The sequence below is a fragment of the Lepisosteus oculatus genome, chromosome 8, assembly GCF_040954835.1.
Source record: "Lepisosteus oculatus isolate fLepOcu1 chromosome 8, fLepOcu1.hap2, whole genome shotgun sequence".
In the NCBI taxonomy this organism is placed as follows: domain Eukaryota; kingdom Metazoa; phylum Chordata; class Actinopteri; order Semionotiformes; family Lepisosteidae; genus Lepisosteus; species Lepisosteus oculatus.
Window position 1 is genome coordinate 35605545 of NC_090703.1, and position 17369 is coordinate 35622913.

The 17369-nt window shown below is 37.0% G+C and overlaps 1 protein-coding gene across 1 annotated transcript; it reads left to right on the forward strand.

Annotated features, from left to right (window-relative positions):
* The first annotated feature begins 7761 nt into the window (after positions 1-7761).
* fundc2 (fun14 domain containing 2) lies at positions 7762-15355 on the forward strand. Its single transcript, XM_006632655.3, has 5 exons — positions 7762-7869; positions 10995-11145; positions 12016-12091; positions 12927-13055; positions 13542-15355. The coding sequence occupies exons 1-5, from the start codon at positions 7854-7856 to the stop codon at positions 13617-13619; spliced, it is 450 nt and encodes a 149-aa protein (XP_006632718.1). The 5' UTR covers positions 7762-7853; the 3' UTR covers positions 13620-15355.
* Positions 15356-17369: the final 2014 nt, after the last annotated feature.

Below are 17369 nucleotides of genomic sequence, written 5' to 3' on the forward strand. Positions count from 1 at the left end.
TTAATTACATTTCTACTTATAGTGTGTAAATCCTGACATTTGTACATGCAGTAATTCTGTGAGATTTTCTCATGTTTTCTGAACCCACTGCAATATTTTTTACTTTTTCTTATGAGAGAATACAAGCATCTGAAGAAAGAAAGCTACTTCATTGTCACAGGTACAGATAAAATGATCAATAACCAATAAACTGGCCAGGTTTATTATTATATGCCACACAAACGTAGACTTGTTTTTTCATGAGAAGGCTTTTACACTGGAGTTGTATAACCATTCTGTGAAAAACACAGTTCTATTCAAATATTAAGCGTTTAGCTGTATTTTTAGTTAGGGGATGCAAAACTACACTTTAGAAATGGATAATAAGCCATATATTAAGAAACTATACATGACTACATGACTTGTTATAGCTGGAACAAAATTACCTTCTGCAACTAGGGTTAGGGTTAGGAGTAAGGTTCAGGCTAACGTAGAGATTCGGTATAACAATTTGTTATGTAAAACATTCTACTAAAACTTAACCAACACATTCTATTCATTAAACACTCATGAATGGAATGGAATGGAAAAAGGAATGGAATGTCACTGGAATGTCTTATTACATTCCTCCCTTTTAGAAGTCCAATTGCTTTTTTCAGATGAGTTCAGATTTTTTTTTATTTGACAAATCCAATTTTGTAAAAGTCTCTCTTCTTAAAAATATACTTTTAATATCACCACCTTTACTGGAGACGTCTACTTTTTTAACACCAACATTTGTTCAACAAAGTGATCCACAATGGGATATGTCAAATCCTGACATCTAATGGAACTTCAATGTTCGGAAAATATATTTTTTTCCATCAATATATGCCTTACTGTAGGGCCAAGTTATCATATAGATTACACCTTGTGTGAGACAGGGCCCTTTATCTTCTTACCCGTATGGGGATAGTTGAAAAAGTTATCCTTCACAGTACTGCTACATTGTGCACAAGGTCCCCATCGATAATTGCCATCTGGTCGAAGTTTCAATAAAGTTTTTTAAGATTAAGGTAAACAACCAGTCTTAACTGAACAATCATTGAAGTTTAATCCATGCTTAAAAACAACCATGGGTAGCTCCAAGAGCATATCTTCTAATGTTCTATCAGTTTGCAAAATGTACCTACTATGTGTTTATATATTATCAATAAGTATCTTATTGATACTTTCTCAGCCTTAGGTATATTTGGAACTGAATATGGTGTTATCCATTTCGTTTTTTCTGTTTTGGTTGTAAAACTTCTTACAGTTTTTAATTTAAATAACTTCTTCTATAGTTTTAAGAGATTTTTTTATTGCTCATTAAATGACCTTGTTCTTATAACATCTGAGTTAAAATCTTTAATTTATTAAAAAATTCAGTTTGGAATCAGATTTCCTTTGGCAAATTTGCTGCACTCAACAAAGTTGGGTATTAAGTAAATATTTATGGAGTAAAGGATGTGTACTATCAGCACTCTAAGTATTACAGTCTCTAGGTTTTTATACAAATCTGTATACAATGTACATTTGTTTTACATAATACAAAAATGTAAGAAATTTACTCTCTCAAATCATCTTCTGACAGCAGGTAATGGTTTTTATAAAATAGGAAGGTCCAGGACAAGGAACACACAACCAAAGCCATAAGGAAAAACCAAGTGCTTTTTATTTCAAGTACATGGAAAATTAACAACAACCAAAATCAAACTAAAGCCTAGCTCATTAGTGAGGTGCTACCCTAGACTTCTTTAACAATAACTGGCAGCTAAGTTGCTTTAACTCTTTCTGAAACACACAAAATCTGTCACGATGTGTCTTTCAGGACCCTACGCAGACAGCACAATCTGGAAGGGAGTGAACAGACAGGGGAGGAGATGAGGAACTGGGCTGGTAGACGAACAAGGGGACGAAGGTGCTTGGTGCTCGGGGGGTGGGCGTGGTCCAGGCAAACAAGTCCAAAGGGTGATCATAGAGAAATCTGTAGGTAGGCAAATGTCCTGAGCTGTGTGGTCCATCCATGACAAAGACAAACGAAGTTAAAAGCCGGAGTGGGATCCGGCGAAGGGTCGTGGGAATAAAAAAGGGTAACAGGGCCAGGCGCTCCAAGCCCCGGACCCAGATGGTCAGGATGCCGGGGAAAAGGCTTGCCTTTGGACAACCGGGAAAATAGGCAAGCCTTGTGGCATCCATCTTCCAAAGCTGAGCCCGGAATAGTGGGAACGTCTGGCTTTTAAAGAGGAGACTGGAACAAGAGGCAGGTGCAGGAGCTCAGGTAAAATGCGAAAGAGCCAGAGCACCCTTAAGGGGGAGGGATTACAATCGTGACAAAATCACCCAGTTCCAAAACTCTCACAACGTGAGAAACTTCCTTTCTTCCCAAACTTCCTTTGGCCAGTCGCTCCTTCTTCCTTGGGTGATTGTGAACCATAGAGGATAGCCTCTGCTTGCTGCACTTTAAACTGTCGCCTGACCAATTGTCTTCCAGCAACAGGTCCAGTGAACTAGGGCAGCAGATCATTCCACACAGCTTCAAGGGGAATGCAGTTCACACAAGGGCTGTCATCTTATCTGAATCTGCTGCCCTCTGACAATATCTCATAGTTAGATTTGATTTTTCAAAGGAAGAATTAAAAATAAAGAAATGACTTTATTTCCTGAATATTTCCTTCCCCCAAAACAAGAATGTCATCAATATACAGTATCGCTTCCAAAGAATGATATTAGGAAAGACAAGATTTCATATACAAAATCTGTGTACCTTTCTTCCCAGTAACTCACATACAAATATACATAATTTGGTGCCATGGATGAACCAATAACCAATATCTTTAAATTAAAGAAAATGAACGTTTTCAAACATAAAACAATTGTGTGGAAGAATAAAATACACTAAGGTTTGAATAGAAGAAGTAAAGGTAATACATTTTGATCTCAAGTGAACAGGAAGTGTTCAAGAACCTTTAAACCCTCCTACAGTATATGATGTATACTGACACCTGAAGAAGGCTCCACGGCCGAAATGTTGTGTTTTCTTTCTTCTTTTTTTCAGCATGGAACAAACCTATTACTTGTTCCTTTGCAGCCTACACATGTTGATGCAGTTACCCACCTGAACTACTACAGTATACTGTATATTTGTACTACTGTACTGTATATTTGTACACCGACTTTCTACATCAAAAGTTACCAAAATAATTTCCTCTGAAACAAAACCAAATTGATCAATAATTTTGCAGACAAAGTAGAAGAGTGAGTATAAATTCCACTTATGATTTTTGAATTTTAGGAGCAGTATAGAAAAGTGGTATTTTAGTATACTTGATCATCAGAAAATCAAATTCTTTTCTACTTCTTTCTCCACTACCTTAAAATCAAGAAAAGATTTAAGGTAATGGTCAATGCTTCTAAGAATGTTTATCACATTTTTTTAATAAAAGGCTCAATCTCCTAATTTCCTTGTACATTCCCTAAAATTCTATCATGAATAACATTACAGCCACTTTTATCAGGTGGTTTTACAACAATAGACAAACCACCCTTCAAATTATACAGGGCTTCTTTTTGATCTTTTGGTAAATTGTTTCTCTCATGAATATGTATAGTTTTCAACAGTTTTTCAATATCATTCTCGCCATGCATGCAGGTGGTATGATGTTAGGTGTTTATCATTTTATTTACATAAGAAGGAGCTTTAAAGATACTTTTATTTCTAAAAAGTATATACTGTATGTCCACCATCTGTAACTCGGGGTTCACAAACTTTTTTTCTTAGCAGTATACAACTCTGGAAGAAATTTTAAAATACACATTTTGAAACACAGAAAAAAATAATCATTTTACTGAACTACACTGAGGAAATGAAAATGTGTTTTCTTGTAATTTAATCATTTCAATTGCATTTTTTTCATTTTTAATTAGACAATTGTTGATTCATTATGGCTAGATAATTTTTTTAAAAAATCAAAGTATGCAAAGTATGGTTTCATTAATTTGGTGTATTGATTGACTCAAGCTTGAGCATTTGCATTGTCCCAAGAAACTAATAAAGTTGGTCTGTAACACTTGAAATAACTTAATGACCTCATTGGTGCAACCTAGAATAAAATTTGTACATCGTGATTTCCCACTGCTAAAATATATATAATAAGTCATTAGCAGAGCCACCCTCATGTTACACAGCACAATAAATTGAAAAAGACTCAGTTAATATCTTAATCAGGGTTTGATCAAAAGAAATCTAGGTAATGATAGGACCTCAGCTGTTTTTGCACACAGTAGCTCAGAAAATGGTTAAATTAAACTAAATTATTTAAAAGTTGGGTATGGAATAGGGACAAACATTATGTTACATTTAGAAAGCAAGATTTCTTCCACAGGAGTACGCACTGGAATTAATTCTAAGCTATACACAAAGAACTGATTGCCAATGCCTCTATTATATTTTCTCTGATTGAATTTCATGGAGTTTCTTAATGTCTGAAATGCAAGGCTGAAACCCGACTACAGAATGGTATGCCTCTTAGAAAATAGAAAAAGAATACTACCACAGAACTTAATCTTAATTCTAACTTAATCACTTTAATTCTGCAGCAAATCACAGCAAGTTATTTAATCATCTTTTTCCAGAAACTATAAACTTTCTCATTCAGTCTTTTTAATGTTGTATCCACCATGTTCATTTAACCTCACCTGCAGTATTTGAGCTATTTAAAGTAGATAATCAATATAAGACTTAGAACAAAATCATTTTTCAATGTCTCAATGACAGGAAGTTCAATTCCAATAAAGCCTGGAACCAGTTAGAGATGGAAACAGGACAGAAGATTAAATGAACATAGCTTCTACATCTCTTGGGAATCCTACTTGTATCTTTCAGTGTGTCTGCTATATTGGCAATTTTAGACTATCATCTCAAGCTTATGTTATGCACAGGAAATAAGACACAATGAAAAAACAATCTTAGCAAATCAAAGGAAATATATAATTATATGCACCAAGAGGCAACACACATTGTTATAATGTTATATTTAATTTTAAAAAGCTCACATTACTTGCTTCTCCATAACAACCAATGTCAGTCTAAATAATGACTTAAAATAGAATGAACAGTTTAATTAAGCATTATTTACTGAGTATCAAAAGAAACTTCACTTATCCCTACAACAAATTACAAATGTTAATCTTTTTTAGAAGGTGCACTTCCATATTTTTATAGGACATATTTTTAGATATGACAGAGGTAAATTCATTATGATGATTAAAGGTGCTGATCAACTGGGTATCACCAGCAGCCATATCACCCTGCAACTCACAACTGGCAATCCACTGAAGCTAAGCAGGTGTGAGCCTGGTCAGTACCTGGATGGGAGACCTCCTGGGAAAAACTAAGGTTGCTGTTGGAAGAGGTGTTAGTGGGGCAAACAGGGGGTGCTCACCTGGTGGTGGTGGAGAGGAGTCCCCATTACCTGTAAAGTGCTTTGAGTGGAGTGTCCAGAAAAAGTGCTATAAGACCTCGTATGTGAGAATGCTGTTTGTGGACTACAGTTCAGCATTCAATTCCATCATACCCAGTCAACTGGTGACAAAGCTCAGGGGATTATGTCTGTACAACTCTGTCTGCATCTGTTTCTTATCGAGAGATCAGAGGTGGTGCGGATAGGCAATAAAACATCAACACCACTCACCCTGAGCACTGGAACCCCACAAGGCTGCTGTCTGAGTTCAAGGTTGTACTCCCTATTTACTCTCGACTGCACAGCAAGACACAGCAACAACCGCATCATTAAGTTTGCCGAGGACACCACTATAAAAGGACTGATCAGTGATGATGACGAGTCCACTTACAGGGATGAAGTTGTACAGCTGCTTAGGTGGTGTCATAGCAATAACCTGGAATTGAACATAAAGAAAACGAAAGAGCTAATAGTGGACTTTCGGAGACCCAGGCCATACACTCACAGCCCACTCAGTATTGATGGAATGGAAGTGGAAACAGTCACTAGCTTTAGGTTTTTGGGAATTCACATCTCTAAAGATCTAACCTGGACTGTGAACACTGACTCTATCATGAAGAAGGCTCAGCAGAGCTTTTATTTCTTGAGGTGCCTCAAGCGATGGGGGATGCAAATACATGTGTTGGTGACGTGTCTACCACTGCACAATCGAGAGCGTCCTAACCAACGGGATCACCGTGTGGTATGGCAACACCTCTTCGCGAGCAAGAAAGGCACTGCAGAGAATGGTCAATATGGCCCAGAAGATCATCGGCTGAGGTCTCACCGAGATTAGACAGCTCTATGAGGACCGCTGCCGTGGTAGAATTCTGGAGATCACAGAGGACAGTCACCACCACGGGCATGAGCTCTTCACCCCACTGCCCTCAGACAAGAGATATAAGAGCATACGGACACTTACCACTAGATTCTTCAATAGCTTCTATCCATAAGCAGTGAGACTTGCGAACACATTTAGCCACCCCCCTCGGACCACACCTACACCATCACCATCTACCTCTTTATGATTTCTTATCTATTGCACATCTCCAGTCATTGTTTACACGTCTGTATTGTTTACATTCAAACTGTCTACATGTTTACTTGCACATTGTCTATTGTTTGTTTGTACATTGTCTTGATGCACTGTTTGCACTTTGTCTTGTAGTCTTACACTTGTTTTACAATCGAGAGACTTTCTGTAAGTAAAAATTCCATTGTACCAGTTCTGGTTACATATGGCAATAAAGTTCAAGTTCAAGTTCAAGTTCTATATAAGTGTAAGCAATTATTATTATTATTATTATTATTATTATTATTACTAAGAAAGTGGCAAGCTAGTAGCATGTGTGGTCAGCACTGGAAGTGGCACAAACTGTTAATCTCCAATGCATGCTTTGCACCAGGTTACAGCTGCTGTTTTACAGTATGAGGATCAGTCCCATTCCTCTGACAGAGCCTTAACATACAAAAAGAATATGCCTCAATCTCTGTCTAGATGCAACACATCTCCCAGGCTCATACCACGAATTTCAATGGGCCTCAAGCCTGGCCAATAGGGCAATTCCAGCATACTGTACTTATCACATTTTCATCTTGCATCAAAGCTGTTGGTACATGCTCAGGATGTGGGCGTGTTGTCCTATTGGAGTGTTGTCAAATCAGGATAAGTCATCAAAAAAGATAATAAGGTCCCATGTATGCGGTGCATGTAACAATGTGCATTCAATATAAGGAATATATATATAAATTATATCGAAAAAAATAATGAATCATAGTTACTGCAAATGATCCTTACTCGTGTGACTTGTTCAAATTAATAAATAGGTGTTTCTCTTCACGAAAATACCTGATATATACGTGTATTGTTCTTCAAACATACTAAATTCTACCATGACAAATAATTGTATTGCGATGTGGCCTGAATGCAATTTTAGTTGAATATTCCAATATAATTCTAAGCAACAAATTAAAATAATTTCTTAGTAGCAATTTTATCTCAATAAACTGCGACTGCATTCGAAACTTTTCCATGTGTTCCATTTAGTTCAGTAATAAAATGCTTCTTCTCGCAAGAGTTTTACTCACTCCTGTACGTTAGGATCCTAGAGACCAGCAGCCGTTACTTTAAATTTGTAACATACTATGCAGTTGGGAACGAATTTCAGTAGCTACAAAAATTACAATTGGTATTCACAAGATTAATATGAAACTGCGTACTATACACGAAGCAATCCTTAGCTAGTGTGGCGTTTTCCAGTTTGTTGCATTTCGCCCCATGTGATTAGAGTTAGAGGATGTGCCTTAATACTTTGGAAGTACTTCCAGGTTAGATCTGGTGTGGAAAGGAAAAGTATGGCGGAAAAGAAAGGTGAGTAATAACTTGAAAAACACGCAACTTTGTGCAAAAATTGTTTGTTTTTATTTTGGTAACCTATTTTTTATTGAAAAAGACGCTTGTGCAATTATAAGTATATTTATATATCTGTATTTCAGTAGATATGCCCTTCACAGAGGTTGAGATGGATAACACGACAAATGTTTTTTTGTTTGTTTCAGGAGAACTGGTTATTACTTGAAGTTTATGTGTAGCTTTACCGCTGTAGCGTGTAGCCTAATAGATAATGCACTGAACACAAGGTTAAGTTTTCTAAACACGCAGATTAAGTCAATCAAGCTTGTTCAACTACTGTACGTGTCTGACGAAAATCGTGCTCTTCAGAAAATAATAGGCTTTAGTACCTTTCCAAAACACGCATACAAAAAATAATTGTGGGGGCAATGTAATGTTTCGTGTACATGTGTTATGCAATATTAAACATGCTTGATTTGGACACAGTATACACAATAATACAGCTCTTTTGATTAAAACACAAAACAATTTCCCCACGGAATACTGAGTAATTTACGTTCTTGTTACAATTTTCTCTAGGTAATTAAAACAAGGCCTGCATTTGATTAAAATATGTTTTTAACTTAACAGCCCGAAGTTTCAGGGTTTAAATGTAAGCACTTTAATTGAATTAGGCTGTATCAGCTCAGCCTTGAATATCTGACGAGACAGAAGTTAAGGATGTCGTTAATCTAGTGTGTATTGAAAGCAAACAAAATATAGTATACATCCATGGAAATTGAAAACTGCTAAAGTGCGATTTTATCCTGCCTCTAACAAATCTTGGATCACATAACAAATCTAACAAATCTTGAATATTAAAATGTAAATGCATAATTTAGTATGTAATGTAGTAGTAGAATTTCTTTGAATCTGGTTGTTGCATGGACGCGGTGAATGGACACAATCTCTTCTCCTGTGTGTTTCTTGTTTTTGTCTTTTTTCCCCCTTAAATCAGTAGTTGGCTTCTGCAGTCTGTAAAATCTGAAGGGATTTGTGGAATCTGTCCTCCAATTTTACTGGCTTTAAAATATTTAGCCATAACTGTACACACAGATATATATTCTTCAGAGGATTTCGTTTCAGAGGATATTATTAATTTGCATATTGTTATCATGAATAATTTTTAATTTGCTGCTCAGTATAATTTAGAAGTTTTCAAAACGCATGAGAGAAGAATATGGTTATTAATTGATAGAGCAGAGTTCTTTGAATTTCTGTCACTGTAACGAACATGTATTCTGGAAATCAACACTTGGTGTTGGATATGGAATTTTCAGTCTGAATCTTCTCTTTACTGGTACTAATGTATATTTTTAGGTAAGCAAGAAAGCATTAGAGTCCACTTCAATAAGTTATAGGACTCTGTATTACCTCCAAATAACTAGTTGTGACTCAATGAATATCAAAAACCTGGAAAATGCCAAGTTCCCTATAAAGAATGGAGTTGTTTTTTAATAAAAATACACCTTGAGTCTGTTCTTAATTTACAGCTAACAAAAATGTGCTGTATGTATAAGTCTTATGATGTGTAAAATGTCTTAAACACTTGGCACCCTCCTTGAACAACTGAGATTCAATTCCAGTTTCATATTACACAGTCTGCTTTCTGTTTACGTGGGAGTGTTTTTAGAGGGTTTGGACTTTGTCTCGGCTAGATCAAATCTCTATCGTATGTGCCAATTACAAATCCATCTGCTTGAAAATGAAACCCATTGCCATCTGCTAACAGATGTGGATTAGGGTTATTTTGGGTGTCTTTAAATTGACTTTTGCTTGGAGGAATTAGCTCTCAAGGTCACTCAGTTTCAACTTTAGCAGCCTAACTGGTTTAAAGTTAATATAGTCTTCCTTGAGATGTCTGCTCATTTTCTGTTAGTATAAAAGTTCTTTTACTGGGTAAAATGTAGCAAGCTTGTTATTTTGCTATAATATCTCTTTAATGAGTTAACCAAAAAATGGGAATGCAGTTTGAGATTGTGTCCAGTAATGATAAGGACAAGATAACAAGGTCAGTACTCTGTAATGGCCAGCTTGATGGTCACACAGGACCAGTTGCTTTTCTTTGTGTTAGCCTGCACCCACCTACGTAAAGGACCACAGTCCCAATTTCTCAGGCAGGCTATTAAATCTCGGTAACAAAATAAATTAATTAACGGTATCACAAAATTGTACAAATTACACCCTCCAAACACTTGGTAATTGAATATGAATATTCATCCAAATAGCAATTTAATGCTGTTGAATACATCTAAAAAGTTAATGCTAATAAAGAAATGCACCTTAATGACCACTGAAGTAATGTTTATTGCAAATACTAATTCATCTTGAATCAAAATAGTATTATTATCCTAATTTTCTGCAATTTCCCCTCAAGGGATCAATAAAGTATAAAAAACAGCCTTCTGTCCCTTCATCCATTTTATCCAGTACAGAGTCACCAGGGATCTGTCCTGGGCCACAATGGGCAGAGGTCAGGGTACACCCTGGACAGGATGCCTGTTCATTGCTGTGGACACACACATAGACATAAACACAAACATGGACACGCGCACACCAGGGCCAGCTTTCCCAGAAACACATTAACCTACCACTATGTCTTTGGACTGTGGGAAGAAACCCATGGAGACAGCGTCTCGGGTCCGGAATTTTCCGTGCTGCCTGCTATTTGTTATATACATACTATATATAGGCACCTAATCAATAATAAGGCAAATTTCTCTGAAGCGAAAATGAGAAGAAACCCACATGAACAAGAGGAGAACATAGAAACTCCAAGCAAATAGCACTCTAGGTCTGGAATTGAACCCAAGACCCCAGTGCTGAGAGACAGCAGTGCTGACTACTGATCCACTGTGTCACTTCTTGTTTATACTGTCTTTTAAACAAAAAAACATCGTTGTACCACTATCATGATAGCTTGTATTTTTCACAATTAATCATTTGTGAAGCAATTCATTTAACAGAAAAATGAAGGATACATTTTCACTGAGCTTGTAATGTTATTTGCTTTCTTTTTTGGCCAGAAGAAAATGTAGGGGGATATTAAAAACCTAAGTGGAAACAGCACAAGATGCTACTAATTTGTTGTTTCCTGTTTGCAGGTAAGGGTGAGGAAACCTTTGACGTGATGGACCTGGCAGAGTATGCCAAGAGACAGCGGTGGTGGAATCGGGTTTTTGGAAAAAACTCAGGACCTATTGCCGAAAAATACTCTGTGGCCACACAGCTTGCCATTGGCGGAGTGACGGGCTGGTGAGTGATTCTTGCTGAACGGCTTCATTCACTGTTTTGTTAAACCGCTGTGCAAAGTTTTAAACCCTGTTTCCATCCATCCATCCATTTTCTAACTGCTTTACCCAGTACAAGGTTACAAGGAGCCTGGCAGCAGTGGGTACAAGGCAGGGTACACCCTAGACAGGATGCTAGTCCATCACAAGGCACACACAGACACAACTCCTCACACACTCACAATTTACAGAGGCCAATAAGCCTTCCAGTTAGATTATAACTTCGGCACCCAGAGGAAACGCAAGTGCAGGGAGAACATAAAAACTGCATGCAGACAGCACCCCAGTTCTAGAACTGAACAAAGGGCTTCATCACTGAGAGGCAGCAATCTTAACCACTGAGTTTGAAAGAATCCTCAATTCTGTATCTTGGATCTGATTGGTTTCATGTCTGCCCTTCTACAGTGATTTATTTTAAAATGACTTTAATAGTTTGCTTATAAATGCTGGTTTTTGGAGTCTGTACACCCTAAAGCCTTGATATTTTGTATATATAAACAATGGCACACAAGGAACATTTTCCCAATGCAAAGACCACTGTTACATCAACAGTGTCATTTGGAAGTTGTATTTAAGCCATCCTTCAGTACAGCTGGATTATAAAGGTGATGACATTGAGTTAATATAGTGCCCATTATGCACTGTTGTTGTCTGTGGAAACATTTTGCATTGTCCTGTTTGTGTGCCAGATGTCATTATCTCACTGTCAGTAATACATTGATTAACTTAATATGCACCAGCATATAATTGTGATGGACGAATATTAAGCCTAGAATGAGAATAATTCAGGGATTTGCTTCAGTAATTCAGCTTTGTGTGTTTCCATGTCTTTTAGGTGTGCTGGTTTTCTCTTTAAGAAAGTAGGAAAACTGGCAGCTTCTGCAGTAGGTGGTGGATTCTTCCTACTTCAGGTAATTAGCATTTATTTTTCAGTACCAGACTTCTGTGTTTTGTCTCCTCTATTTGTTTCATAAAATGTTTTTCAGAAAAGGGATATTTTATGCTGAAAGAATTTGTCTGCAGATCTCATAGTGTGGCAGAAATAAAAGCATAAAGACACGGACAAAAGTAGGTTATTGAAGAAATTTAGAAATAATCAGCATTTTAAATAAACTAATTTTAAGACACATCTTGTTTCATAATTAGCATTTTTTAAATGCTCTAGCAGCATTGTCTCACCATAAGACTTAACACTTACGAATAATCACATGATCAAAAATTAAAACCAACAGCGCCCTCTGCTGGCATTGTACCTTGCTATGTTAAGATGAGTTTTTTTCACTTTAAATATTCCTATATTCTTAGAAACAACACTATATAGAGTACAGTTTAATTGATGTTACTTTCATATAGCTATAGGATTCACTTAGAAAATCCTATTCTCAAAGGCATCATCATAAAAGATTTTAACTTAAATTTGCTAACAGCTGCAAGGAAATGCAGTAATAAAGGTGCAACCAATCAACATAGTTGTGAAAGGAAATGTATTAACCTCATGTCCAGTACGACAAATTGTCCTACTCATGACTAATTGTCATTATTGACATTTACCTGAGCACTGATAGTCAAGTCATTGGAGGCCACATTTGAAAAACGGCACCTTGGACTATATTTCAACTGCTCATGGATTGTCGTTGTTTTACAGTTCATCTCAGAATCAAGTGTATTTAAGTAAGTGTATTAATAATGAAATGATCAGAACTGGTTTATTTGCAGGACAGCTGAATTCACACGTTTACCTTTCAGATTGCTAACCACACAGGCTACATCAAAGTAGACTGGAAAAGAGTTGAGCAGGACGTAAACAAGGCCAAGAAACAACTGAAGCTTAATGCAGAAAAACCTCCAAAAGAAGTGCGAACCAAAGTGGATGAGGTAACATGTCATTTGTGCAGTGTATATATATATATCTGCATTATAGCATATGGCCCTGATAAAACACTTTAATTGATAATGTCATATTGCATTATTTAAGACTTAATTTTAAAGAGTCACTGCAAATTGTAGTTGAACCACTCTTGCATTTGGCTTTGGGCATTATAATTGCCAGATATAATTTGTCTTTTTTTTGTGGGGGTTGCCTATAAAAGGTTAAGCAGCTTCTTTTAATTAATTGCTTATGGCCACCCTTTTTAAAAGATACTGGTTCCCAAGGAGAAGGGGCTGTATATTGAGGGTGGAGGATCAACATCATTACTCTCCTGCTGATAAGGGTTATAATGAGACTAACAGGCTTTAATGTTGGGATCATGAACAAAAACAAAGGGGGGGGGGGGGGCAGAAAAATGGTAGGTTTTTCTTTCTTATTTCCACAAAAAATATTTTAATGGCCCATGTCATTCCTCTCCTCTCCCTGCATAGGTGACGACATTTGTGAAGAAGAACATAGTACTGACTGGAGGATTCGCCGGAGGATTTTTGATTGGGCTGGCATCTTAGGAGTTTTTAACACTTAGGAACCCCTTTTCCGAGATGTCACCAACATATTTTTCTGTTGTAAAGACTGCAACTTCTCAGTAAAGGCCGATATTTTAAGTTAAGTGCTTTATATTTGTATTTAAACCTGCCAATGTAGGTCAGAGGTTTGGTGTACAGTATATTACATGCTTTTGAAGATTTAAGAAACAAATACAAAACATGCGATATGTGGTTGTTGTTTAAGCTTTAGCCCAATTTACACATAGCGGAGGTTTTTTTAAGTAGTTGATTTAGCTTACCGTGTTACATGTTATTTTTTTTGTTGTTTTAGAATGGAACTGCAGGATGATTGTGAACAGAATCTATAAATCTCAGCATAATCATAAATGTTTTGAAAAATGTAAATGGCTAATTAAGTGTTTTGCACATTAGTTAAACAAATTTAGATAGTAAACCATCAGCAATACCAAAAAAGTCACAATGACAAATCAACCCATTTGACCAGCATATTTCTGCATGTTTTTGTTAGGCTGTTTTGGTGGTAAGTTCAGATGTGGTGTAGTAACTTTTTGAACTGAACTTGATAGATATAATAAACCCATACCTTTTCCTGTAAATCAGCAAGCTGGCATTAATGATCAGTGCAGGACCAGCAAGAATTTACAATATTGTAGGTGTCTGAGATCCTATAGATAACTAATATTAAGGTGGCCTTACAAAGTGATCTAAGAAAAGCTACTAGTAATCAAGCAAACAAGGCAGTTGATGCTTTGTCACCACTTCATCTGGAAACACTCTATGGAAAAGGCATATTTTCATAAAACTTAGCTCAACAAATGGAGACATACTATTTAAGAACACACACACAAAGCTTAGATATGCTAAGCTCATCCCAGGTTAACATTTTCTCTGCTTAAAACTATATCTGTTTATTTAGAAAAATGCAGATCATACACATTTATATCTTAAGAGTTTGAAGACAAAAAAAGATTGGGTGCTTTGTGATCATGTATATCTCATTGAACAGATACACATGAGTATGGTCATACCTAATGGAAGATGCAGAGCCCACCTACCATTAAAGATACTTAAACTACAGCTGCATTGTTTTCGGTAAAATAAAAGGTTTAATAAGCTGCTGTCATTAGAAGAACCTTATAACCAAGTATTAGAGTGAAGATGAATGAAATCGATATCCTGTAATATCTTGGCACAAATATGTGTTATGTGAATATGTGAAGGTAGTATAAGTAATGGTAAAAGTGGCATCATGGTTTGATAGAGCTGCTGCCTCAGGGCTCATTGGTACGTCACTATTAAGTTCACATGTTCTGCCCAAAATTGCGTGAGTTTTGACTGGTTCTAGTTTCCTGTCACCTTCCAAAGACTTGCTAACTGATTTAATTGGTCTCTCTAAATCGCCCCTGTGTGCTTTTGTGTATGTGTGGCCTGCAGTGGGTGGTATCCCGTCCATGTTGTTATTCCTCCCCATGTGTCTGGGAGAGGCTCTGGATTAGAAGGAGAGCTCATGGGGCTTGTGCCAAAATGTATTTAAGGCTGTTATTTATTTAAAAAAGTGCTGGCTAATAAATTGGTCACTCCATGAAAACGGTACCACACGGGACTAAGAATTTTCAAAATGTTTTAACTTTGGAAGCATAACATTTTTGAAAATTAAAAATGCACTGTTGTAATTTTGTTTTAAAAATGCACCACTGTGGGAAAATAAAGCCTAAGGGGGCCTTTGAAGTTTCTAAGTGTGATTATGTTCATTTCACTTGATATTGTTTCATTCTGTTCATGACAGAGGAGCAAAATGAATTAAGACAAGTTAAAGCAGTCTTGTAACTTAAATATTTAGCAATTTGAAGTCTAATATATTCATCATTATGTGACCTGAACATATTGTTCGACTATCAGTAGCCATTGAGCTTAGGCCATAGTTTTAACCAGGATAAAATTAATTAGAATTAGAAAAAAGCTCAGGTCATACGGTAGCCTCAACCCCTCCCACTTAACGGTTATATTACTGTACTAGCTTGCATACCAACTAAACAATATTATCCTGAGTAAGATGGTATTTGGACATAACATTTGGTTATATGGGATTCATCAAAGATGTACAGTAGGCTACCAATAATACTAAATGAGGAAGAACTTTGTGCTTGAAAGACTGCTATTTTCTTTATATATATGTTCTTTGTGCTAGTGAGGCTCTGTTTATTTTGCACTCGTTTTCACTTTGAAAATTAAGTGGTAGGTGAGGAAGGAACATGATGATCCAGATGATCCAGCTGCAAGGAAACCCTGCATGTGTTTTTTTCCTACGTCTTACCAACAGCTTTCAATGGTTCAAAACCCTAAGATGAGATTTTCTGTTGAAAAGTGCGATTACATACTATTTTTATTGATTCTTTTCTTAACATACTAAAAACAATTAATGGAATGGTGAGTCTCTATAACAATTTCAGAAATCTACACACATTACTGGTGTAGCGACAATGCTTGTTAATAAGACAGAATTAAGTGTTGCTGTGCTTTCCCAAATGAGGCCCCATCTCTCTCTTCATCTCTGTGGTGCAGCCATAGAGAAGCTATTCATGCAGGCTGATTTAAAGATGTTTTCTTTTGATAAGGGACAGCTCCCAAATGGGGATGCACTTAGCTAAGCCTGGCTATCATGATCAATGGTCATCCATTGGCGCCTATCTGTCTAGGGAGTACCAGATGGACATCTGGACTGCATTCCTAAGTGTCAGGAGTAAGTGACTCGTATCTCACCTTGATCAACCAATCAGGGATTGGTAGGGCCGAGTAACCCACGTGGGTCTCTGATGCCCATGAAACTTTCAGCCGATGAACGAGCTGAAGTTCCTCCAGGTAAAAACAGGCAACACAGAGTTTCTGAAGAATTCCAGGGGTGCGAGACTATTCTAACGAATTCCAGGGCAGGATGGCACAGGAGCAGAAAGGCTCCCAAGGGCAGGACATTCTTGCAGCGCGCCTCCTGACCATCCTGAGATTCAGCCCGGACAACCACGGAACGGCCAGTGTGTCCGAGTACCAGAATTTTCCTCTGTTCTAAGAGTCTAGAGCAGAGGTTGCCAGAGAGTAACCAGAGGATCCACCCGAGGTTAGCATCAGTAGCAAGCCTCGTGAACAGGTCGGAACTGTCAACAGCTGAATCAGTATTCAGAACTAGCGCTTCATCAGGAACGATCCGGTCCTCTTCCTGACCTGCTGGGACCCACAGTCATCTTTTCTCCTGTGCACAAAATCTTGCTAGTTTCAGCCAAAACTAACTAGCTGGTCAGTGAGCATCAGTGTGTTCCCACAGAAGATCTGAATCCCCAGAGATTGGATGAGTATTCAACTTTACTGCATTACAGCTCGAGAATTCAATTGTTATCCCAACCAGTTGATATCAATTTAATTCCTAAGAGTTATGTACTTGTTTTCGGTATCTAATGTAGAAGTTATAACCAAGTTCATTTACGAAACGGTCTAAATGAATGATATATTGAACGTATATCCTCTTGATTTGTGTAACTCTTCGTAACTGATTGAATATATACCTTTTGTATTCTGATAACCCTCTCGATAAGATCTGTTAGGTTTATATGCATATTTTATGTATTAATAAATGTCTTATTGTGTATTAGTACCAGTGTGTGTGGGTTGTTTGAGTTATACCGCAAGGTTGGATTCTAAATCCATTAAAAGAATAATTTTGTGACTTACTGCTACAATTAATAATTGTCCCAGTAAATG